Here is a 24,603-nt window from a genome sequence, read left to right as displayed (position 1 = left end):
GCCGTGTGCCCAGCGATGGTGGCAGTTGTGGAAGGAGCTGCAGGTTGCTCCCAGGGAGAACGGAACTTCCCTACTTCACCTTGACGTGGCAAAGGGGTGAAAAATGAGCACGAATGGGGAAATGGGCCGCTCCCGCAGCTCAGGGCCGGAAAAGCGCCAGAGATTATGGGGGGTTGGGGGGTCCTTGGGGGTGTGTTTTTCTGGATGGGGGTGTTTTTTTCTGGATGGGGCCCAGGGGAGCGTGTGTTGTGTCGCGGCATTGTAGCGAGGGGCTGCGGCTGTGCGGGTGCCGGGGCTGTCACCCACCAGGGGACAGTTCCTCCCCGTGTTTGGGTGGGGGGTCCCGCCGCCCCCCTGGGAAGGCGCCTGGCTGCAGGTCACCTCCCCAGCGGGCGCCACCAGGTGCTGTCCCATCCTTCTGCCTTTTCATTTCTGTGAATCGCTTCAGTGTTAACCTTAGTGCATTTAATTCTATTTTTGCGAATTGTTTTAGCCTAAATCTCATGCGTTTTGATTTTTTTGAACTGTTTTAGCGTAACTCGTGCATTTTGATCGTGATTTTTTTCAATTTGATCTAGCGTAACTTTTGTGCACTGATTATTTTTAAATTTGTTTTAGCATAACTTTAATTTCTATATTTTTTTGTGAATGGTTTTAGCATAACTTCTGTGCGTTTTGATTTTTTGCAAATTGTTTTAGCACAGCTTGTGTGTGATTTGAACTGTTTTAGCGTAACTTTCATGCATTTTGAGATTTTGTGCAAATTGTTTTGGCATAACTTGTGCATTTTGGGATTTTCTTGTGAGTTGTTTTAGTGTAACTTGTGCATTTTGATTTTTTTGGCAAATCGTTTCAGCAAAACTCATGCATTTTTATTTTTTTGTGAATTCTTTTAGCATTACTTTTTTGCATTTTGATTGTTACTATTTTTTTGCAAATAGTTTTAGCATAACTTCCATGCATTTTGATTCTTTTTTGTGAATTAACTTTCATCCATTTTTATTATTTTTTTGTGAATTGTTTTAGCATAACTTATGCTAAAACAGTGCAAAAAAACCCAAAATGCACAGAAGTTGTGCATTTTGGGATTATCTTGCAAATTGTTTTAGTGTAACTTATGCTAAAAGAATTTGCCAAAAAAATAATAAAAATGCACAAAAGTTATGCTGAAACAATTTGCAAAAAAGTAGTATCAAAATGCACAACTCGTGCATTTTGATTATTAGTATTTTTTTGCAAATTCTTTCAGCATAACTTTTGTGCATTTTTGCTATTGTTTTAGTGTAACTTGTGAGGGTTTTTTTTAATTGTTTCAGTGTAACTTTTGTGCATTTTCATTTTTTTTTTTTGTTTCAGCGTAACTTTCATGCATTTTTACTCCCCCCGCACTTTTTTTTTAGCGTAACTTTCTTGCATCTTGATTCCGGTTTTCGGTTGCTTATTGCACAGTTTGTTCAGTATTTTTGCATTTTGATGGACCCCATCCGCCCGAGCCCCGCCCCGCCCCCCCCACCCGGGCGCGCCTGGTGCTGAACGAACAGCTCCGGCCGCGCTCACCTGCGCGTGGCTCCGCGGGGCGGGGGGGGCGCCCCGTGCCGGGGGGGGGGGGGGGCCAGCTCCCGGCCGGGCCTGTCGCGGGTTGAATCACTGCTTTCCTGCTGCCCCCCCCCCCCCCCCCGCGGGGGCTTTGGTTGTTTTTTGTTTTTTTTTTTTTCCCCTCTCCCCCCCCGCGGCGTTTCCCGCCCGCGCGCAGCGGGTGGGGGGGGGGGGGGGGGGGGGCGGTGCGAGGCCCGGCTGCGCGCGCGCCACCTCCTCAGCGCCGCTCCCCCCTCCCGTCCCCGCCTGGCCCCACCCCACGTGACCCCGGCGGGCCAATGGGCGGGCGGGGCGGTGGGGATCCGGCTGGAACCGGTTGGGCCGCGTCCGGCTCTATATAAAACTTTATAAACACCCGATTCAAATTAGTGGGGTCGGGAGCCAGCGCAGCCAGCCGGGAGGCAGCCCCGCCGCCCGCCGCCGCCGCCGCGCCTCCCGCCCTCCTCCCCCGCTCCGCCGCCGCTCCCCCGCCCTCCGCCCGCTCCCCCGCCCCCCGCCGCCCGCTCCCCTCACGCACAGCGCCCGCGCGGAGCCATGCCGAAGAGAAAGGTACGTGGCGCGGGGGCGCGGGCGGCCGGAGGGACACCCCCCCCCCCCTCGCCGGCCGGGCTGTGTATGGGGGGGGCGGGACCCGGCCCCCCCGCGGGGCGGTAACGGTCGCGAGGCCGCGGTGGGGGCGGGGCGGCGCGGGGCCCGTTATCGGTGGGGGTCACGGCGGCGGGGGGGGGGGGGAGGGGCGCGCCCGTCCGATCCGGTTGGTTTTGGCGGGAGGTGGGGGGCGGGGGGGGTGGGGGTGGGTGATGGGGAGGGAGCGCCGGTGGGGCGGGAAAGGGCGGGAAGCGGCCGCGCTGCTTTGCCGCCAAAACCGCCGCCCCGCGGGGGCAGCCGTGGGCGGGAGCGGGGCCTCCCCGAGGGGACAGCGCCGCCCCCCGCCCCGCCACCGCCCCGGGGCTCGCCCCCCCCCCCCCCCCCGGCCTGGGGCTTGGTCCCCCCTCCCCGGCCCCCACGTCGCCTCCCCTTCCCCGGGACTGAGTGCCCGGCCCGGGGCTCAGCGCCCCCCCCCCCCCCCCCCCCCCTTCCCCGGAACTCAGACCCCGGCCCAGGGCTCAACCGCCCCCTCCCGAGATTTAGCGGCTTCCCCCTCCCCGGGGCTCAGTCCCCCAGCCCGGGGGCTCGGACCACCCCTCCCCCTGCTGTCGGGGACCCCTGCCAGCCCCGGGCACCATGAGGGCCCTGCACCCTCCCGGAGGGTCGTCTTCGGTGGCGTGGGAAGGGGGGGTGTCGTTAAACAGCGGCGGGTGCGGGGCGGGGGGCTGAGCCCGCCGCCCTTTCACTCCTCCGTGCCACTTGTGCTTCATGTCCTAGGCTGAAGGAGATACCAAGGGCGATAAGGCCAAAGTTAAGGATGAGGTAAGAAGTTCAATATGACGAGAAAGTTGGAGCATAAAGTGTTTTCCTTGGAAGATGAGGTTTAACTTCATCAAAATCAAGAACGGGGGAAGGCCGGCCTTAATTGGGTCTGACTTCCAAAGTATTAACTGTCTTTTAACCTTAACCGTGAAAAATCTACTTAACTATCGCCAGCTCTCAGCAGTTGCAGCGGGCTAGCCTCCTGCTTCTTGAGAACGGGGCGGGAAAGGGAACTGAAAACTTAAAACGTTAGTTCTGGGATTTTACTGCTTTGAAACAACTATTTGATGAGTTTTTGAGGAGTTGTACTCCATCACGTGAAATCATTCCTTTTTCTTTTTAAACAGCCACAACGGAGATCAGCAAGGTTATCTGCTGTGAGTATTCGCTTGTTGAGCGGAAACATCGCAACACTCGGTAGTTTTAAACTTGAGTGTTGGGTACTGTACCTGTGTGAGAACTCTAGGTATTCTGGAGAGACGCGTTGTTCGGTTGAAAGAAAGTTACTGGCTTAACAAACTGCCCTGTTGTGTGGTGCTCTGGGAGTGCTAGAATAATTGATAAATCAAGTAAGTGCTTCAACTTGAAATGTTTTGATTTGCTTTCCTGAAAATAAACCACTTGGGCTGACTTTTTTTGTTATATTTAAAAAAAAAGTAGTATGCTTCTCTTAAAATAATTTGAATAACGCAAGGGGTTTCTCTCACTTACAGAAACCTGCTCCTCCGAAGCCAGAGCCTAAACCTAAAAAGGCAGCTCCAAAGGTAGGTTGTTCTGTCAGCGCTATTATTGAGAGGAAAATGGGTTACAAGGTTTAGATTGGTCCAGTAATAACTAATAAAACTTTGGATAACAGCGCATGTAGTGATGAAATTGAGCTGCATCATTGCTTCTGTAAAGTTGCACTGAAAACTTTGGAATTTTATGGAATTCGCATAAGAAACAGCAAAGTGAAGGTGCTTCACAGTTGGTCAGTCTCTTGAGCGCGCAGACGTTTGTGTGTTGCGGTCTTCTGGGGCCAGCATCCAACATTGGTTTTTACCATTCCAGTTTTTGGATTCTTGTGGCTCAGTGACTGGATGTTGGTAATTGTAACGGCCTACGTCATCTTACATTTACAGAAGAGCGAGAAGTTGCCCAAGGGAAAGAAGGGGAAAGCTGATGCTGGCAAGGAGGGAAACAACCCTGCAGAAAACGGAGATGCCAAAACAGACCAGGTATATAACAGCGGGTCTGGCGGCTTGTCTTCCATCAACCAGTTACTTTTGTCTGTATCTCATATAGACGGGTCTAGGCTCACGCTAACGAAGAGGAATTATTGCTCGATTACGTAGACCTGTTGCTTATGACGCTGGCACCGCGTCTGCAGGTGTGGGGGGGTGTGCTGCTCGGGTGGTAAGGAGCGAAAGTTGTCTGTTTGCCAGTTGAAGCTGCGCACGAAAGTTACTGTTCTGCCTCGTTCTCAAAATGCATAAAGTTTGCAGGCAGTTAACACAGCTTCAGGTTGCTTTTTGTGGTGTCTCGAATGTTAGATTTTATTTAAAGTTAAGAGGGGCACAGCCCCAGTAAAATCTGTTTAGAGAGTTGCTGTTCAGAAAAATGAGTTGCTGGTTCTCTGGTGCAAGCGCGTGGTGGATGCTGACCGGTTCCCCATTTTCTTTCAGGCACAGAAAGCTGAAGGTGCTGGTGAAGCCAAGTAAAATGTGTGAATTTTTGATAACTGTGTACTTCTGGTGACTGTACAGTTTGAAATACTATTTTTTATCAAGTTTTATAACAATGCAGAATTTTGTTTTACTTTTTTTTTAAGCTATGTTGTTAGCACACAGACCGCTTCGTTGTTGTGTTTTGAGGGGGGGGGCAGTGGGGACAAATGTCACTTAGTCTATTTCTTGGAATCTGAATTTTAATAAGAAAAGTTTTCCCAATCCCCCAGTTTTTGGAAGAAGGGCTCTTGCCTAATAGAGGAGGAAGGGATTCCTTTTAAGTTCTGTGAAGTGCATCCTGAGCGAATATCGAAGGTCCCGAGACGCCTGTTGCCGACTTCAGAACCGCTGTTTGCAATGCCCTCTGTATTTCCTTTCGTGTTCTCGTCGCTTGCCCAGAGCCTGTCACTCCAAAGTATGGCAAAACCCAGCATTTCGGGACTTAAGACTCTATGCGTTGTCAGGTGATCCCAACTTCTGGTGTCTAATTTGGGATGTAATGGCTGTAAAAGGAGCTCTGCTTCCTCTTTTATATTGTGGATCTTCAGATGAGAAACCTGCATTTTTAAGTATATTTTTTTTTTTCCTCTAAAAGTCAGGGTAGATTTATGGAGAGTTGTTAAACAACATGCGAAATGTGAAAGTGTCCACCCTCACTCTAAACTTTTCCCTCTACAAGTATGAGATGAAGATTCTTCAGGTTTATAGCAACTTTTACGTTTTGGTAGTCCATGAAGGGAGGGGAGTTCAACAGTTGTTGTAAAATGTTGCAGATTGTAGCCCATATCCTGCCTAAATTACCATGATTGTTTATGAAAAGTACCTTTAATAAAGCTGGATACGGTTTGGCTTGGACTGTTCTTAATGCCTTTCTAATTTCTCTTGCCTTTATTTCATCTCTAATGTGGGTAATGTCAGAGGAAGGCTGGCTGTGTGCATGTATGTGTTTGTGTTTAGGCAACGTTCTGCTAATGTTTTAAGCATCTTAATTCAGGTAATTAATTCAGTCTTAATTCACAAACAAAAAGCAAGGTTTCCTTGCCTAAAAGCTAGATCGCTGCAGGGTGTTTAGAAGCCCTTGGCTTACTAGGAGGTCCAAAATGGAACCCGTAAGTGAATCTACCTAGATAATTAGTCTTCGTTATTGTCTAAAAAGTAGCCACGATACAAAGTGGGGGAAGAAGACGGCAATCTTGCAGTCGCTGCAGAGAAAAATAAATTTTGGTAAGCTTTTTCTGGGTAGCAAAACCAGAACTAGCTCCTTAAAACTGATTGTGTGTTAGATTTCTGCACTTAAGCTTGAATACTGTAGCTTCTGCTAATCAAATACAGACTTCACTTGTGGTAGTGACTGCAGGAAAGATTTGTTGAGTTAAAATGCGCCATTTTTATCACTGCTCCTTACGCTACAGAGCGGAGCCAAACCAAAAACCCTGATGTGTAAATGTCTCCTTCAGCAACTTTTTCAGATGGGATATTTTTTCCATCTCTGCTTGGCCTTCCCCAGGGTTTCAGTGTCTGTTCCTAACCTGTGCTGTTTTCGGAGGGAATCCAACAAAAACGAGCGGGGCAGTTTCACATCATGACTGGTGGCTGGAGTGCTGGCAGTATTCTGGAATGGCTGGGCATACTGGGAAGCGGCCAGTTTGAAACGCACTCATATGAACTACTTCCCCATCAGTGCGTTACTGTGGCTGGTAGGTCCTGCGTTTGCCCTAGCAAGTGTAAGAAAAATAACATTAAATAATTTTTTTTTACCCCACCCAGAAGCAGCAGCTTAGAAAGAGCCAACAAAAACACGGGCGGCCCGCTGGAGCGACGGAGCGGTGGGATGCGGCTTCCCAGCAGCGGGAACAGGGAGAAGAGGCCGGTGACCATCCAGGGCTTTCTCCAAGGGATGTGGCTTGCCAGAAGCCCGGAGGTGTCGTGCGTGGGGGTGAGATGTTGAGGCAAAGCAGAAGGGTGAGTCAAGGATTTAGGCTGTCGGGGTCCCGGGACTTTGGATTGCTCCGCCATGTCCTGTGGAAGAGGTTGGTGAGGAGGAGGAGCAGGGGAGGGCTGGTGGCAGCTCTGAGCTCCCGGTGCCTGAGCCAGGTGAGCCTGGAGGCTGCGGAATGCGCCGAGGCTGGGTCACAACCTGGGTGACGCTGTAAGCGCTCTGTGGGTGGCGAAATTGAGATTTCACCCAATAGTAACATAATTACCATTGCGTGAAAATAATAATTAAATGTTTTAAAATCGGAGGTTTTGAAATAGCCTTCCTTGCTTTTGTAGAGCCTCACGTTGTCAGGCTTCTGCAAAGGGAGTGAGCAGTTCCCGGCGCATCGGGGTTTGAGCGGGTTGCCAACAGGAATGCGCTTGCTGTTCTCCGTGAACATCTTTGTGGTTGGAAGGTTTCTTCATTCCCTAGTCATTAAATAAAGTACCGCTAATAAAGGCTAATTGCAGGGTTGCTTTTTGTTGAAGAACTTGGTGCTTAACTATTACTTAATCTTTTCAATACCTGGAAGCCTAAACCGTGTGTTGCTGTCCCATGTGTTGCTGTACAGGACATTTTTTCCAGCCGAGCAGGAAAATGATTATTTTATGTGGCAACTGCCACGTAAGTTTCTCTGTAGTTACTCAGCTGTGCTATCTTCCTGCTAACCAGTGAACTTCCAAACCTTGTCACATCTTGGATGTACTGAATTGACTGCCTTAATGTCTTTGCCACACGTGTTGCTTCACGCCGGTACCATAACACGCTTCGGAAAGTATTGACGCTTTAATTTTTACTACTGATCTCCTGTATTTTCCTTTATCCTGGTCTAGAATCTACTTGCTGATCGGCACATCCTCACTCCTCTGTACATGTTTAAGTTGCTAGAGAGGTTGTACCCCCCGGACGATCCGTGCTGTGGCTCAGTGAGGGTTCTGCCCCTCTCTCCATAAAGCAACGCGTATATTCGGTGCTGCAAGGTTTGAAGCTCTTGCTACATCGAAGGTGTTTCCCATCCAGACGTGCCCTTGTGCTGGAGTTATTGGCCTGTTGGGCTTGACTTGACATGCAGGGCTCATCTATTTCTCCTTAAGCAAATAGATGGTAGGGATGCTAAAGACAGTAAATCCAACTAATTAGTTCTGTAAATTAAAAGCTAAAGAGCAGGCAACCCTGTGCTGCAATCCATGCATGTTTAGTGGTTAGAAGTGCCGCAAATCTGCATCTCCAGCTGCCAGAACGCCTTAAGCTAAAAATAAGTTTTTCTGTTAAACTGTAATCATTTTACACAGAAAATTGTCTCTGTGTATCTGCCTGGGAATGTGATTGATGCTGCAGGGTGCATTTAAAAAGCTGGCCTGTCAGGTGGCCTTTGCGTTGGTATGTGTTTTGCCCTATTTGTTTGAGTTTACAAAAACCAGAGACCACTGGTGTTTGACGGAAGCAAAGCTAACATGAAAAACTACCCGGTCGTCTCCTGTTGAAAGGTACTGGTGCTGTGCAGTGATGTGCAATTATTTTCCAGCTTAAAAGACAGAGAGCATGCTATTTTAAATGAAGCTGAGGATTTGAGCGTTTAAAAAAAACTGGGCATGCACAACAACAGTTCCTGCTTGCAGCTGATGATTGGGAAAGACCATGGATTGCACGACAGGTGAAAATACGAGCGCTAGGTGTAGGGACGAGCAGTGCCGTCAGAGCTCGGTTGCATTCCAGGGCTTTGTTCAAGTTCCAGTGTCTAGGAATGTGTCTCTGTTGCAGAAGACATGATCCTCTGGTTTCTCTACACCAAAGAATCACAGAAGGGTTTGGGTTGGAAGGGACCTTCAAGCCCACCCAGTTGCAGCCCCCTGCCCCGGGCAGGGACACCCCCCACCAGCCCAGGGTGCTCCCAGCCCCGTCCAGCCTGGCCTTGGGCACTGCCAGGGATGGGGCACCCACAGCTGCTCGGGGCAGCCTGGGCCAGCGCCTCAGCACCCTCACAGGGAAGAATTTATCCCCAGTATCTCATCTAAATCTACCCTCTTTCAGTGTAAAGCCACCCCCCCTCATCCTGTCGCTACAGGCACTTGTAAAAAGCCCCTCTCCAGCTTTCTTGTCGGCTGCTTTAGGTACTGGAAGCTGCTCAAAGGTCTCCCCGGAGGTTTCCCCGCCCCAGGCTGGACAGCCCCACTGCCAGCCCGCCCGCACAGGAGCGATGCTCCAGCCCTCTGAGCATCCTCGTGGCCTCTGGCCCCGCTCCAGCGGCTCCGTGTCCTTATGCTGGGGCCCAGAGCTGGACCCAGCGCTGCAGGGGGGTCTCACCAGAGCAGGGCAGAGGGGCAGAATCCCCTCCCTCCAGCTGCCGGCCACGCCGCTGGGGATGCAGCCCAGGGCACGGGTGGCTTGCTGGGCTGCCAGCCCACACTGCCGGGCCAGGCTGAGCTTCTCATCCACCAGCTCCCCCAAGTCCTCCTCAGGGCCGCTCTCAATACCTCAAAACGCTGATATCTTGAGGACCAGCAGTGACAGTCTGGAAGGGTAAGCTGGGGTCCTGGTGACGTTTGAACAGCTCAGTCACTTCGTTTTAGATGGTTACTGTATGCCTTGAAAGCTGTGCTAGGCACGCTGCTGTGCTGGGTACATTGGATGTGTCCTGTACTTAAAATAACATATGAAAGCTTTTTGTCTTGCTGCTAATTACCCCAGTTCTGAACATTCACTGTCAATTTACATAATTTTTCTTGTTCTGCTGTCTGATACCTTCCCCACCTTCATTTTATCCAGCCTCTTACCGAAAAGCCTGACTTGCACAAGGGATGTACAATAAACGAGAAGCCTGATGCAATATGCCGAGGGAATCTGTTGCTTGGAGTTGCAGCTGCTTGTGTGCAATGGGGAGCAGCCGCATCCAGGATCCAGAAAGTCACCGCTGATGATTTCAAGGCCTGATAAGGAACGCTGAAACTACTCATTTGCCTTTCTGAAGCAGTTGTGTAGCGGTATGTGGTTTAAATCCATGAAAAATCACTGGCTATGCCACTAAATTGTTTTTCAGTTTATTAATTTCAGCACAGATTATTTGGGAAATGGACCTAAACTGCTGTTATCATTTATTTGCCTCTTAATAGGTAAGATGGCAAAGAATGGCCGAGCTCTTAACAACGCTGAAACCTCTGGCGGGTTTCCAGCGGAGCCTGTGGATGAGTCGTCTTTTCCTGGTACTTCAGATTTTTGCTGGGGGCTTAAGGACAGTTGGATTACTGGGAAATGATGGAGCAAAGTCCGCGGACTCCGCAAAGGCAGTGTACGGTGTGCTGATGAAAACTGAGTAGAAGTCACTGTGAGCTAGTTGCAGGCCAGCGGGTCACTCACCGTGATCCTACAGACCCACCTTTGCCCCAGCCGTGTTTTTTCTTTCGGGGGGAAACAGGTTGGGCTAAAACCCCATGGGAACAAGTGAACTAGATCGCGTTGGGAGGACTCCCCAAGAGCGACAAACTCCTGTCCCTGCTTCTCCCAGTGCAATGCCCTTGGATTAACAGTTTTGAGTTTCAGGGTAATTTCCTCCTGCAGCAGTTTTCATCTTGCATTCACTGAGCTCAATTGTATTTGGAAAAAGTGACAGTGTACTCCTCCCGTCAGCGAGTCCTGCCATGGGTGGATATGAAAAGGAACAAGGAAGGAAAACGGACCAAATTGCAGGGAGCGTGAGCAGTGAATATTGAGCTGCAGGATCATTTGTGTCAGAAGAATCACCCAGCTTGATGGCCCAGGGATTTCATTGTCCCTAAATCATCCCAGATATGGTAATACCATACCCAGGGACTAATACTGCTGACTATAATTCCTGAGAAATGGGTCCTTATCCTGCAGTTCGTAGAGATGAAATGGAGCTATAGTTAAACTCACAATTTACAATGTGAGCCCATCCTCATTTGCAAGGGATGGGAAGGAGATGGCACAGGGGGAGCTGATTCTGAGTAAAATTTGATTGAGGGTAATGAGAGCGAGATACCGACTAATAAAGATCTTTAGTAAGCTGGCATTAGGAAGACTTCTGATGTGAAAGGCTGGGCTTTTTTTTTTTTTTTTTTAACTATTTTGACAATCTTTTTGGGTTTTAACCATCTTGCGTAGGGCGGTTTTAGGGTGCCAGAAAATCTATAGTGTGGCAGAAGCAACAGCAACAGAAAACATCAGGGAAAGCTTCCAAGGTCTATGAAAATGCATTAAAGCCTCCGAAGAAGAACATTTCATTGCCTTTAGTGCATAAAACCAGCTTGGAGAAAGCACTAAGAGAACTTAGGAGGAATGGCCCTATGGTGGCTGCAAATGACCAAGGTGTGCAACATCCCCCCCCCCCCCCCCGCTCCACCTCCCAAAGCACCTGCAGGTCCTACAAGACTTCGCATTTTGCTACTTAAACCCCAGACTTTCTAGGTTTCCCCTTCTGAATAGATTTGATAGTGGATTTCATTTTATCTTGCTCCAGTTATCCCACTGAGTTCTGGATTTTTAACAAATACCCCTCCAGGCAGCAGCTCTCCCCTGCTCTCAAGTGTGTCGACTGCTGTGTTGGTGCAGAGGTGAGTGTGTAGGGCAATTGTGGGGCAAGAGAGGAGTTGCTATTAGATTACTATTAATCTCATTACACTCAATTACTGTTTTAGAATTGCCCAGACAGAAGGTTTTGTTTGTCTTTATTCTAATAAAGTGGTATCTCTGTGCTTATTGTTGATGGAAATAAGTGTTATCTCCACGTAAGAATTCAATGTACATGTGTTAGGTGTTCTGAGTCTAGCCCGAGGGCTGACTGTAAACTTTGGCAATTAAATTAGGTTTTCTCACAATTTCCTTTTTACAGGAGATAACACCAGAGATTCTGACTGTGTTGTGGGTGTTTGGTGAGTAGGTTTTGTTGGACCACAGCCTGGGTCGAGATGCCCAGGTTTCCCCGCTGCACCATCATCAAATCAGGCAAGCCCTGCAGAAATCAAGGGAGGAAAATTCCATTGATACTGAATTAATTTCTTTTGTAAAAAAACCACCACCCGTGGTGTCAAAAGCAAGCTGGCCCTGGGGCGCGTTGGCAGGGGAAGGCTGGATTTGGCAACCTCGCGGTGCCTCCTGGCCACTGCCCGGTGGACTGCGGGATGTGGGGAGTGCTGTTATCTCATTAACGCCTCTCTGATTAACAGCCTATTCCATCCCTTCGCCACACGGTGGTACCAGGAAACGCAGAATCGGTGCCTGGAAGCCAACAAACGGCGGGCAGCGGCCGAACGCGGCCCCAGCCGCCTGCTAGCGAGCTGGGAGCCTGGAGCCTGGTTTATCCCAATCTGGTGGGTGTTAATTGCCTTTAGGCAGCGGGAGAAGTTCCTGCAGCAGCCTCTATCGCCTTCCAGGGATCGGCATCAGGCTGGCGACAGCAGCTGAGCAGCCGAGTCCCCTCCCTGCATGCACGGAGTGTGGGCGGCTTCCAGTTTTTGGTGATGTTTTTGCTTGAAATCCAGAGTCCTCAGTGCATCACCAGTTTACTGCATCACCAACATCCCGCAGGAACCCTTCCCAGTACAGCAAGCCTGTACTCTGAACTCAGGCTTCCAAAATTCTATTTTAAGAATCACCGGACTGTTCCTTTTCTTCCTGGGGCGGTTATTGCAGCTGCTGTGGCACATGTCCTGGAAGTTTAAGCCTAAACCAGAGCTGCCGCTATCCATCTCATCTGTCCTCGACTGGGGAAGGGATACTTAATCCTAAACACAGATTTAAATAGGTATCAGATAAGCCTGGTTGCTTCTAGGCTTGCTAGTACAAACTACTTATATCAGACTTGCTGAATCTTCATCCTGAGATTACAGAATAAACCATATTGTTCAAAGAAATCATGCTTTCTCGAAAGGCTTCCTGCACTTTTTTGACGTGTCTCGTTTTGCATGTCGGTATTTTGAGTGCACATGCTTTTTCTCTACAAGCTAAATTTAGGAAGGCGAATGGTAGTATTTGTGCTAATTCACAATGCTCTTTAAAAGCCTGACTAGCGTGATTTTTCCGGTGCCGTGGAACTCTGCCCAGCTTGCTAGCCAGCAGCTCTTACCAGCGCTGCATTTGTGACACCTCAGAATGCCGTCCCAGAACGTGTATTGGGCTGAAGCAATGCCATCAATCGCAGAGGGCTGTTTTTCTTTCACCTTTTACGTTATGAAATACCTTAGTCATTGGGTTATCTCCTCCTAACAGATGCTTTCCATGTTTACCTTTACCAAGGAGCAGTATGTAAAGTTGGAAAGGAAGCGGCTGCTTCCCAGAGTTGGCAAGATTGCATGTGAAGCACTTGACACCCTCGTGATACTTCCTCGGAGTAGATGCGAAACGGAAAGACGAGCTCCTGGTAAGCCAGACTCATTCCTTCAGTTCTCATTACCTGCTTGGGGCAGGGATTTATGCGTTTATTTGATGCAGTGGGCAAACCACCACCCAGCATTGCAGGGAAAAGGCAGAGATTTCCAGTCACAAAAATAAATGCTGTGGCACGAAGATGTAGCAAACATTGCAACCAAATGTTTCAGGGACATCTGAGTGGGTAGTGTGCTGAAAAATACGATGTAGATTTCATTCACGTGTCTCCATGCCCCGCTAGTTCCTAGATAACAAACCTACAGTCATTACTTGGTGATTAGCAAAATGAGCAGACCAGGGCTCTTACCCATTTGCATGGGAATGCTTTGTGAGTTTGGTTTGTTGATTAAGTCGGTAAATAAACAATTTCTGTCAGCAAGGCAAGGATGAGCCAGCCTTAAGTTGAGTTTATGGTTTGGTTTTGGGGAGGAAAACAACAGCTCAGCCCAGAACTGGGGATGCTGATAGACCTTTTCCTCCTGACGCTCACATTGCTGCTTGGACTGGCAGCCCCACGGCCGCCTGAGCCAGCAGCTGCCTGGGCTGAAGTGTACTGGCCCCAGCTAGGTTATATTCCATATATATATATATTAAAAAAATATATGGCTTGCCCACGTGAGTAAACAGATTGTTTAAGATAAAGTGCCCCAATGTCATCCCAAGGTCCTTCTCATGCACCGTGCTCGGCGCTGGGTATGTGTCTTCGGTGCCGGTGCGTGCCAGGGCGGCAAGAAGTGCAGCGATGCGTTTCTGGGAGCCCAGGTGGTGGGTTCCTGCCCACTGTGAAGCAGCAGTGCCCGAGCGGGCGGCTCGTCCCGCAGCCAGGCGGAGGTGAGGGCCAAGCGGTGCCATCGCCCTCGGTGCAGCCAAGCGGCAGCAGCTCCCGTGCGCGGTTGCCTTGGGCAAGGCTGTGCAATTCCGGGCTTCCCTCCCAAGAGGGAATCTTCCTGCATCGCCACCTCGCCCACTCGGGTTCTGCAGATTTTTTGCATTTCAGACATGGTCCCCATCTTACACTATGAGGCAAATAACTTGGTTTTCCCCATGACGGGTGCTGAGAACTGCAGCATCATCAGGAATAACTCACTGCTGCTCTGGGCAGGCTGCTTTGCTTTCTGACACAACCCTTTAGCTGCACTAAACAATTAATTTCTAAGACCACAGCGATGATATTTAAATCCATCCGTCTCTTCCTCTTCTGAAGCGCTTCTGTTGGCGGATGAGCTCGTGCCAGGAGTGAGCTGGTGACCCTGTAGAAGGGTTGTTTATCTGTTGGTGATGGGCTCCCATATTCATTTCCAAGGAGCTGGCAAACAGCTGCCAAAAAACCGCTTTCTGTCTCTGTTGATCAATATTACCTTTCAACAAGTATGTGGTGTTACCGAGTGTTAACAGCTATAATAGCACTACGTTTCTTACGCTATTTTAAGGACTGTAGCATACCCCAGAGTCCTTGTATTCGAGAGGAGACTTTTGAGTTAAATAACGTTTCATCAGTTGTTATTTATTATCCATTTCCAACGCGCTGACCCTACTCCCACCGTATCTCACGCTGGACCACTTCCACAGGACATTTATCTCCAACATTATATTAGTGGCTTCTGAGGCTGAGGGGGGAAAATGATTCTGGGCAGACTGCAAATAGCAAAATAAGACAGCAGGTCTGGCCAGGGCTTTCCGAAAGGAGGTTGTGAGCAAATATCCGATTTCCCACAGGAGAAGGGCAAAAGGAGTCGCTACCTGCCGTGCAAGTCTCTTTTTTTTTGCTGTCACTGATGTCAGCAGCAAAACTCAAACCAGCTTCCAGAGTCAGAACCTTTCAAAATGCTGACTGCCTCTGGCAAAGCAAAACCTTTAGTGATATAACGTAGCATGCACCGAGGCTTTTATTTATGTCACTGTCGGGTGACGAGGTATCTGTTGCATCAAGTTTTTACTTTGTAAATCACCATTCCTCTGTGGATGGAGATGCCCCTGCGAGCAGAGCAGCGGCCAGCGAGATGGCAGGTCCCACCAATGGTGGGGACACATCCCTTGAGCACGTGGGTGCTGGAGGTTTTTCTGTGCCTTCAGCGGTCTTTGATTATTTTATTTTTTTTTAATGTGCTTATTTTATGAATTCTTGAGTATGAATGTTGGGACACATTTCTCTAAAAAATATATATTTTTTTAGTAACACTTTACCATCTGAGCGGCACTCCCCTCCCCTCTTTGCAGCGACAGAGGAAAGACACAGCCGCAGCATGACAAAGAGATGGCTTTTGATCACACGGTGCACACAAAGTTTCTTGGCAGAAAACGTAAGCTTTGTGCTTTTGATCTTAGAAATTATCTTTCCTGAGCAATTCTGGAATACGACAGTGAAATGAGAGCAGCACGCGAGAATCAGGCAGGTGGATTTCTAGCTTGCTAATGGAAAACCCTTTGGGCTGAGCTTTGAATGCCTGTATGGGCGCTAGAGAGTGATTCTGAAAGAGGATTTTTCTAGTTAAGGATCAAGTGGTTCCTCCCTCATCAGCAGAGGTGTAAGTACTCCAGGTAAACGCACCGAGAAATGCTCCAAGCCTCTCCTCAGAGAGCCAGAAAAGGCCCAGTCCTCACCTTTCTAATATAAACCACAAGTGCCTCTCTTGGAGAGAAGAATGCCTAAAGAGCAGTCTCCAAGCTCCTTTCTTTTGCTCATCGTGAAGGTGAGAGGAGGAAAAGAGCAATGTGAATAGTCAAGCAGCAAATTACCAACCACATGTCTTTCCGCACCGTTTTACGGCGTGCTGTGAGACATGCAAAACTGCAAAATACCGAAGAGCCTCACTAACTGCAGAACCCGTTTGGGTTTTTTGTTGTTGTAACGCTGATGAGGGCCGGACAGGTTCCTGTTTGCCAAGTAACTGGGTTTCTGACATCCCTGAACCCGTTGTGCCTTTTGTTCGCTCCCCAACAAGAAAACCATTGAGCACCGTGTAGGTGTATCTGCTGCCGGACCGTGCAAGCCAGCTGAGTCGTAGCCGTGCGGCTGCGCTGCCTGGATCAGTTTCTAAAAGACAGAAAACAAGAATTACTAGAAGCTGGAGACCTGCTTCCCTCTCCCTAAATGATGAAGGCATCTCTTTCCCACAGCTCTCTAACTAAGAACCTCGTGCTTGTATTTTGGCTTCCTACCTAGTGCAATTGGTTATTATGCCAAAATACTCCCAGTCAGGATCATTTCTCATCTTTTGGAAGTTTATTTCTCTGGTTATTTTTGGGGACGTGGCTTTTCAAGACTGGGTGTCTGCAACAGGCTCTGTTTCATAAGAGGGCTGAGAAGTAAAATGCTGCCAGTCATGGGTGTATCAGTCTTAAATCAGAAATAAAGTTTGGGTTTTCCACTAAGGAAAATAGTCTATTGGGGGTCTTTAGGCTTCTCATCAGGATTTCTGAAATGCACTTCCAATTTTGAAATTTTTTCTTTTCCTTCATTTTTTTTTTTTTTTTTTTTTTTTAAACTTTGAAAGATGGCATCCCAAGCTGTGGAATGGGGTAATTAGGAACGGGTATTTGTGTGTGCCCTCTATTAAGCAGGACCAGACTTGTTCAGCTGCATGATGTAGGCTTGAGACCGCGAACACTGGAATGACATTTCCCTCTCGCTGGAGCTGGGTTTCTGTTGAAATGTGCTTTTGTTTTCCCCTACCCTGTCTGGAGAAACTGGGACCCGTGTGCTCTGTAAGTAGCACAAAACTGAGGGCATCTATTTGTATCCACTTAAAAGCCCCATCGCTTGTTTACAAGTTCTTAGGTCTAAAAGAACCGTAAACCCGACTGTGCTTAGCGCTGCTGTTTGCTCAGCTTCTCCCTGCCGAGGGGACAGTGAACACAGGCCCGCCAGTTTCGCTTCTGTTTACACTTTCTGATAGTTTTCTCTTTCATGTTATCACTCCCTCGCACAGTGCTACACCGAAATAAACTACAAACGTACCCGTGTGCTAATTAAAAAAAAAAAATAAAAATTCTGGATGACTCGCTGGAAATAACTTACCACCTGGGCTGCAAATCTGCTTTAAAAATTAACAAACAAACAAACAAAAAAACCAACCCAAAGCAATCGCTTCTGTTTTAGATGGGGGTTTTTAAAAGCCTTTTTCCAGTGTAGCTGGAGCCAGGCTTGACCCTCTGGGGTTTTGGCACAAGAGCTGAAGTGGCTGGAGCCGGCGGAGCTCTGGGGGTGCTCAGGCAGCAGCAAGAGCGTGTGGCTGGTGGAGTCCGAGGGTCATGGCTTGTCCTGAATCCAAAAGGCTCGGGCAGAGCAAAGCTGAACGGGCTGTGAACGCAGCCCCTCTGCGGTCCCTGGGCATAGGCAAAGGTTAGGGGAGGACCAGATGCATTTGGGCAGAGCATCGTCAGGCTTGCATAGCTCAAATACCAGCAAGGCCAGTCAGCTCCCACCCTCCCCCCAGATGATGTTGAGAAGAGATGATGAAACAGATGATTTTTCTCCTCTGGCTTGGGTGTGAAGGGTTGTGTTCTGCACGGGAGCAGGAGCAGACCACCACTTGTTTCTTTGCATCCAGGAAAGGGAAGGTAACTGATACAGGAGACCGACAGCGATTGTATCCATGACAACCAGCAGATACGGCCTCGCTGCCTGGCAGCTCCTTCCCCATCACCCCCTCTGCCTTCCCAGGGCCAGCCCAGCTCAAACAGCCCCTCTTCTCAAGTCAGTGTTCCTCAGAGAGGTGCAAAAATCACAAACTGAGCATCTTTCCCGGAGCCAACAGTTTCACCACATCTGCTGGCAAAACTCTCCCTGGCTTGAGCTGGGTGTGCTTCGCCCCGGGAGCTGTTTCAGAAGAGGGGGGCCGTGGGGGGCCGGCGTGGTTTACAGCAGCACCAGGCAGCAGGAAGGTGGGCTTAGCAGACTGAGAGTTTGCAGAACCGGCAGGCAGAATGCAGCGTGCTCTGCAAAAGAAGGAGTTTCAGATATGCTGGATGTCTTCAGAAATGCAAGGGAGCGGAGCAGGGCAGCGTGATGCTCACCCCTGCGGGAAGCATCGGCAGAGGGTGAAGGCGTTTGCTGCGTGAATGAGCCTTCAGCCCGCAGAAACCCCGGCACCCCGCACCGCTCTCATCCCGCTGCCTGCTCGCTGTGGCTGCTGCCTTCCGACCCTGCCTGGACCTGCCTGGGAAAATGCCGGCATCTGAGGCAGCTGCAATCGCACGCGGCACTAAGGGATGGAAAGAAATTTGTTGGAAAAGCAAAAAGCCATCCTGCTGTTACACGCAGCCCGAGCTTCTCGTTTCCAGGGCCCCTGCTTTATATCTTCGATGTGATGTTTGTGCCACGCTAAGGAAAAATGTGTCTCTGGGATCAAAACAAGGTGATCTATCCTCTCGTTCTTCCTAGTGGCAAAACAAAGCAGAAGAGGCAAGGAAATAAGATTGTGAGTTGAGTGCTGGGGCTTAGAAGACAGGACATGGAGTTCAAGTTCTGCCCTGGCAACATATTGAAAACATGACTCGGTTTCCCCATTAGTACAGCGGGGACAACATTGAGCTACAGAACCGATTAGTCAAACTTCAAAATACAAAGAGGGTTGCTGCGAGCTCTGATTAAACGTCTGTTTTAGCGTAAACACAAAGCAGATTACACAAGTCTGTAAATTGTCGCAGGCGTTTGGGACTCAGCCTCGCGTGTTCTCGTGCCTGCGAGCTTTTTGCATTTCCTTGTATGTGTAAAAGCAGCGTAGCCCAGGGCAGGCAGCGAACGGGAGATGCTCCCTGGCTTCCGTAAGAAGAAGTAATATGGTGAGCCGTGGGAGCGCCGGGTCACTGCCTGGTTAGGTGGACAATTGCCTGGGCAGCTTTTGGAATCATAAGCAAAAGTTGGATCTGGTGATGTGGGTAAGAACTGGTCTCGGTACTGCCTGCTTTGGAAGTGCTTCTTTGGGGGTAACTGGCCTAATGAGCGTGTCAGCCCTGCTGGAAAGGAAAACGTTACCCACCAAAAGCCAGCCAGCTGCAGAGGCAAAAATATCTACAGTCGTATTTGAGGAGGATTTGCTGTTTTAAAAACTGCAGCATTTTGAATTTTCAGCAAATGCAATAGTGACAAAAGGGCCGCCCGGCGGATCTGTTTACCACAGCAGCAGCTCTCCCCAGCCTGCAACTGTCTCAGAAAAAATATGTTCTAATCACTGTATTTAGCCGTGACAGTCACCCAAACAGCAGACTCCGCGGCTCAGCTCCGAAGAACGCCGTTTGTACCCTGCGTTCAGGATAGGGGCTGCGTTTTGTAGCTGTTCTTTGACTAGGAAATAATAAACCCTGGGGGGAGACCACTGCCTCATTTCTCTCACCCAAACGTCCCGCCCCAGGCTCCCCAGCAATCTTGCGTAGCACATTTCACATTCTGTTAATTAATTCAGCGTTATCTGGTGCAGGAGCCGAGGGAAGGTCGGTCTGACAACAGGTAGCTTCTGCCAGCAGCTTCTCTCGCTCCCTGAGAGACCTCGGCTTGTCTGCCCGGCACGGCTGCTGCCTTACTGAGGTGTTAACTAGGCTTTTTCAGGGGGTGTCAGTATAATACTGAGGATGCTGTAGAGCTACCTCAGCAAAATCCTCTCCTATATTTAATAAAAGTAGCTGCAGTGATGCATGGAATAATCATGCACAAATAGTTGGCAGTCTCCCCAATATCTTTCATTTGCTGTTTTCTTAAAAGAAGCGGGCGGGATAATTTGGTCATTTTGTTTAGGTGCAGTGGCACCCCTGGGTTTGGAGCCACCTTTTCCTTCCAGCCTAAAGAAGCCATTGCTCCATAAAGCTTCGTAATTCCTGTCTCTGATCAAGTTCACGGTCAGCCTGCCTGTCTTTCTGCTGTGAAATATGAAGGACTTGCTGCATCTTGATGGACCTGCCAGGAGGTGGACGCAGCAGCAGTTCCCATCTCCCCTCTCCAAACTGTGGCAGGTCCCGCTCCGCCTTTCCTGGGCTCCTCCGGGCATCGCTGCAGCCTTTCCCTGTGACCTTGGCCGTGCCCTTGCCTTTCTGTCAGTCCCTGTACCACCCTATAACTTTCAACATCTCAAAAGTAATTAATCTGTAACTTTTTTTTTTTTTTTAGCTGTTTATAATAACAGTCCTGACCTTGGAGTCAGCAGTTTCCCAGAAGTTAATGACCAGCCTGGCTAAGCCTGCTCAGCACCTGATCCTGCCCTGCATAACCCGCCTTGGGAGCTGGGAGGTGTTTGGTGGGTTCCTGGTGGGAAAAGGCCTTTGTGGCTGGCATGAAATAATTTTCCTGATGGGAAATGGCCTTTGTGCCTGGCGTAACAGCTTCAATATCGCCCGCGGGCTTGTCACCCCAGTGGGAAGCTCCAGGTGCACTGGGATGCGATGCCCAAAGGTGGGATTCATGGGGCCTGGCATTAAAGCGTGGCAGGTCACCGAGCAGTGTCTGGGTTTATTCTCCTTCCGGAAAGGAGGCAGGAGCACTGTCCCGCGCTCCCCTCCCTCCCATTCCCACTCCAGACCTGCCTGATGTGTGCAGGGCAGGAGGAAAGGGAGATGCGTTCTGCAAACAGACGAAGAAGGTAGATGGGATGCCGGTATTGCCATCGTGGCATTATCGATGCTGTTCGAAGCAGGTGGCAGCAGCTGGAGGATGGATGTAAGCAGACGGCACGCCGCGTGCCCGGCAGTAAGGGGAAATTATGGGTAGCTTTGGAGCCGAATGAATGACTCTCCACAAGAGCTGCTTCAGCTTGCTCCAACGCTAAGTGACATGAGTTTAATTGGCTATAACAGGACCTCACTTAGTACCAGTCGGGTGGATTCGTGTTATTTAATGCCTTCATCTGGGGCTCCAACACTTACGGCACAGAGGGGGGCTCCGCGCGCAGGACCTGGAGGCAGCAGTTCCCAGGCTTGGCTCAAACACCATCACTGTGGGAACTTTCCTTGCTCGATTCCCCCCACATGCCAAAAAGGTGACAGCCCCCGCCTGAATCACGAACAGGTCCTGATGATGATTTACAGATTAGCTTCAAGTGCTGTGAAGATTATCTGCAATTTTTCCAAGACCTGAGCTCTAATTCAGCTTTTTTGGCGCTGGCTGCCCTCTCCAAGCAGGCTGAGGGCTGCACCGGGCTGCTGCCCTGGGGATGCGACCCCAGCGGCGTGTGCTTTCACTCAGGCTCATTAAATATTTCCAGCCACACCTTGATGAAGTCAGCCCTTAGCCATGCATCCTTTCAAAATGATTTTTTTTTTCTCTTTAACGATTTTATAACGAAACATAAAACCACAGTGCTTTGGGTAGAATGTGAGTAGAAAAAAAAAATCATTTTCTAATAGGGGAAACCCTGGTGGGTGAGGACGGCGTGAATTACCGACACTGGTGCTTAAGGCATCTTTCCTCGGAGGCTCTCTGAGCACCCTGGAAAGGTGGGTATGGTTTTTATCCATGGTTGGGTTGTTTGTGGGTTTTTTTGGGGGGGAGGGGGGTGTGTTAAACTGCAGGCGGTGATGAGCGGTGACTCATTGCACATCTCAAACTTGGAATCCGGATTTCCCAGAGCAGTTTCCTGCTTGAAGCAGGGATCTGAACTGTGTCACCGAGTTTATCCCGGCCACCTCTGCTGCTGGTGATGCTGCACAGAGCTGGGCATCCCAGCAGGGAGAACCAGATCCTCTTCCCAAGGCCCAGAAGAGCCGGAAGCTCGGTGCCAGCTGTTTTCAAGGAGACATCCCGGTTCCTGGAGCCTTGGGGGGTTCCCTTGGTGGACACCAGTGTAGCGGCTGCTCCTCTCGCCTCGCAGGGAGTGGGCAGCAGCCCCCCAGCTTCACAAGCTGTTGGCATCCCAGATATTGCACCGTGCAGCAGGGGGACGAAGGGACACACGCACCCCCAAAGGGACCCCCTCTTAAGGGGACACCCCCCAGAGGGAACTCCCCCTTGAAGGGACCACCCCCACCCCCCCTTGAAGGGACACCCCCCCAAAGGGACCTCCTCTTGAAGGGATACCCCCCCGGAGGGACTCCCCTCCCTTGAAGGGACCACACACCCCCTTGAAGGGACACCTCCCCAAAGGGACCCCCTCTTGAAGGGACATCCCCCCCTCCAAAGGGAACCCCCTTGAAGGGACACACGCACCCCCAAAGGGACCCCCTCTTGAAGGGACACCCCCCAGAGGGAACTCCCCCTTGAAGGGACACCCCTCCTCAAGGGACCCCCCCTCCCTTGAAAGGGACCACACACCCCCTTGAAGGGACACCCCCCTGGAGGGACTCCCCCTTAAAGGGACACCACCCCCCCCTCGTTGCCCGCGGAAGGACGCGTGTGCCATGGCGCCCCGCTCGGCACCGCCACCCCCTGCCCGGGGGGCGCCTTAGGGCGGGGTCCCACCGCCCCGCCCCGCCCCCCCCGCTCGGGGGCGGAGCCGCCCCGCCCCGCCGCTCCCGGCCCGGCCCGGGGAGCCGGTGGCCAGCGCCGCGCCCGCCAGCCCCGCGGGGCACCGGCGGCAGCATGCCGCTCGCCCAGCTGCCCGAGCCCTGGCCCGCCATGGAGCTGGTGCATCTGGACACGGAGGTGAGCAGGACACCGGTCCCCCCGGCCGAGGGGGCGGGGGGGGTCCGGGCCGCGCGCACCCCCCCGCAGCATCCCGGGGGGCTCCGCCGAACAAAGGAGCGGCCGGCCTGGCTTCCCCGGCGGGGCTGCCGGGACCCCCACCCCGGGGGGCGGCTGGGGGAGGCTGGGGGCTCGGGGAGGGGGGGGTCGGGCCGTGCGGGCCGGGCTCGGCGGCGGCAGCCTGCCGGCACGCGCGCTCCGGCGGGGACAACCGGGAAGGAGCAAATGGCCCGCGGTCTGGGGTCGCCCCCGCTCCTCAGCTGCTCGCCCAGGCCTGCGGCTCAAACTCCGAGCCCGCTCCTGCGGCACTTGGCAGCCTCTGCGCTGCCCCCCCCCCCCCCCCCGCTCTGCGCCGTCCCAGCCGGGTGTGCAGGATGGTGCCCAGCGCCCGTTCGCGTCTGCAGGCGAGTGCCACGGCCCCGCGGGGGTTTGCTTAGACTTCGGTGCTTTCCCATGGCTTTGGCTGGGTTCGGTGCTGCCCCGCTCCTCCGGCACGCCTAGGGATGTCGCGGTGGTTAATTGGTCACATTTGCTGGTTCCTATTTGAAGTCGCCTCTTGGGCGATCTCGGATCTGTGCTTCCAGTGGTGGCAGCGTGGCACCGGGCAGCAGGGGGGTCTGCAGCCATCGGGGCGAGGTTGCCCAGTTTCCATCGGCCACCCAGTTTCTATCAGCCAGGTACAGCGTGGCATCTCCCAGAGACCCCCGGTGCGGGCAGGGTGCTGTGCCGAGGGGCTGTGGGTGCTGGCGCGAGGGTGTGGTGGGCTGTGCTTGGGGCACGGGGATGGGTTTGGGCTCGAAGGTGGGAGAGGAGGGAATTCCTGCGGTGACTTGATCGCGATTCCTGGGACCACGTCGTGTGCTCAGCCCTGGGTGTAGATATCGCTGGCAGGGAGGGCTCTTTATTTGGGATTTCTCCATTCCCAAGTGGGAATAGAGCCTGGGAAGCCAGGAAATGCAACTGGTCATGGGAGGCAGCGAACACCAGTGCCCTGGGCGGCGAATGCCATGGGTGAGATTGATTTACTGCTTAATCCCAGGTCTCCCAGGTGCTGGGCAGGCGCTGTGTCAGCATCACGGGATCTCGCGGCCGGGGGGATCCGGTGTAGCTCTTGGCTCAGGTCAGCGGTGAAGGTGATGGTGGCAGCCATGAGGGCTGTTTTCCCCATTGCATTGGTAACGGGTGTGTTAATTGTGAATGGAACTGGGAGGGTCTGGCCCTGGCCTCTGTGCTGTCCCCTTCCCCCACCTCGGCCGGGGGTCAGGGTCAGGAGCCGCTTGCAGGTGATATTGCTGCGGGTCAGTCTTTCCACATTGCAAGTGGGACGCTAGCAACTTACCTGCCTTTATTTTTAGGTTGGCAAGTACGTGCATTCGATGTGTTCGTTCAGTGAGGAAAGTAACACAGACGTTAGTCGCTGCTCAAGGTGGCTGCCACCACCGGGGCTGGACATTCCAGGTTCCCTGAGATCCAGCAGCAGAAGGGGACTAAGGGCTTGGGGCAGTTTTGCACCTTGAGACTAAAATCATCAAAGGTAGGGGCCCAAGGAGAAAGTTTTCACCACTCCTGGGCAAGGTGGCACCACTGGGAAACCGAGGAGACTCTTCTGGAATGCCAGTTACGTCAGTCACCCTGGGATCGCTGCCATCCAGGTTAGGAACTGGCTTCCTCCAACCTTTGCTTTCTGAGTCACGGAGCAGAGGTGCTGTCACCGCGCTGGCGGAGGCATCGGTCCTATTGTGAAGGGGTTTGGGGTTTTTCCACTGGGTCCTATTGTGAAGGGGGTTGGGGTTTTTCCACTGTGCTCCAGAAGCGTTTTCTATCTCTGCTGGGGACAGATCCCAGCCGGTGCCCCTTGTCCCAGCCTGCCGGAATCCAGCCCAGAGCTGTGCTGGGGAGACGTGTGGCAGTGGGAGCTTGCGCTG

At 51.4% G+C, this 24,603-nt stretch overlaps 2 protein-coding genes across 3 annotated transcripts in view; both read left to right on the top strand.

Annotated features, from left to right (window-relative positions):
* The first annotated feature begins 1,878 nt into the window (after positions 1 to 1,878).
* Positions 1,879 to 5,572, top strand: HMGN2 (high mobility group nucleosomal binding domain 2). Its single transcript, XM_080381064.1, has 6 exons — positions 1,879 to 2,145; positions 2,962 to 3,006; positions 3,354 to 3,383; positions 3,720 to 3,770; positions 4,128 to 4,223; positions 4,671 to 5,572. The coding sequence occupies exons 1-6, from the start codon at positions 2,131 to 2,133 to the stop codon at positions 4,704 to 4,706; spliced, it is 273 nt and encodes a 90-aa protein (XP_080237190.1). The 5' UTR covers positions 1,879 to 2,130; the 3' UTR covers positions 4,707 to 5,572.
* A 16,926-nt stretch (positions 5,573 to 22,498) lies between these two features.
* The window catches only part of RPS6KA1 (ribosomal protein S6 kinase A1), a 41,526-nt gene continuing 39,421 nt past the window's right edge, over positions 22,499 to 24,603 (top strand). The window contains exon 1 of one of the 2 annotated variants that reach the window (XM_080378760.1): positions 22,499 to 22,639. In XM_080378760.1, coding sequence (XP_080234886.1) covers positions 22,577 to 22,639 — 63 coding nt within the window. In that variant the 5' untranslated portion in view covers positions 22,499 to 22,576. The remainder of the gene's footprint in view (positions 22,640 to 24,603) is intronic. The other variant, XM_080378761.1, reaches the window with a different exon arrangement.

Source organism: Falco punctatus (assembly GCF_963210335.1).
Source record: "Falco punctatus genome assembly, chromosome: 3".
Taxonomy (NCBI): domain Eukaryota; kingdom Metazoa; phylum Chordata; class Aves; order Falconiformes; family Falconidae; genus Falco; species Falco punctatus.
This window is presented reverse-complemented; position numbering and strand designations above follow the sequence as displayed.

Excerpts from the sequence above, each read along its gene's own strand:
- HMGN2 (XM_080381064.1), top strand. Across the intron at positions 3,384-3,719 it reads GATCAGCAAGGTTATCTGCT|AAACCTGCTCCTCCGAAGCC; the intron begins GTGAGTATTCGC and ends TCTCACTTACAG. Across the intron at positions 3,771-4,127 it reads CTAAAAAGGCAGCTCCAAAG|AAGAGCGAGAAGTTGCCCAA; the intron begins GTAGGTTGTTCT and ends TTACATTTACAG.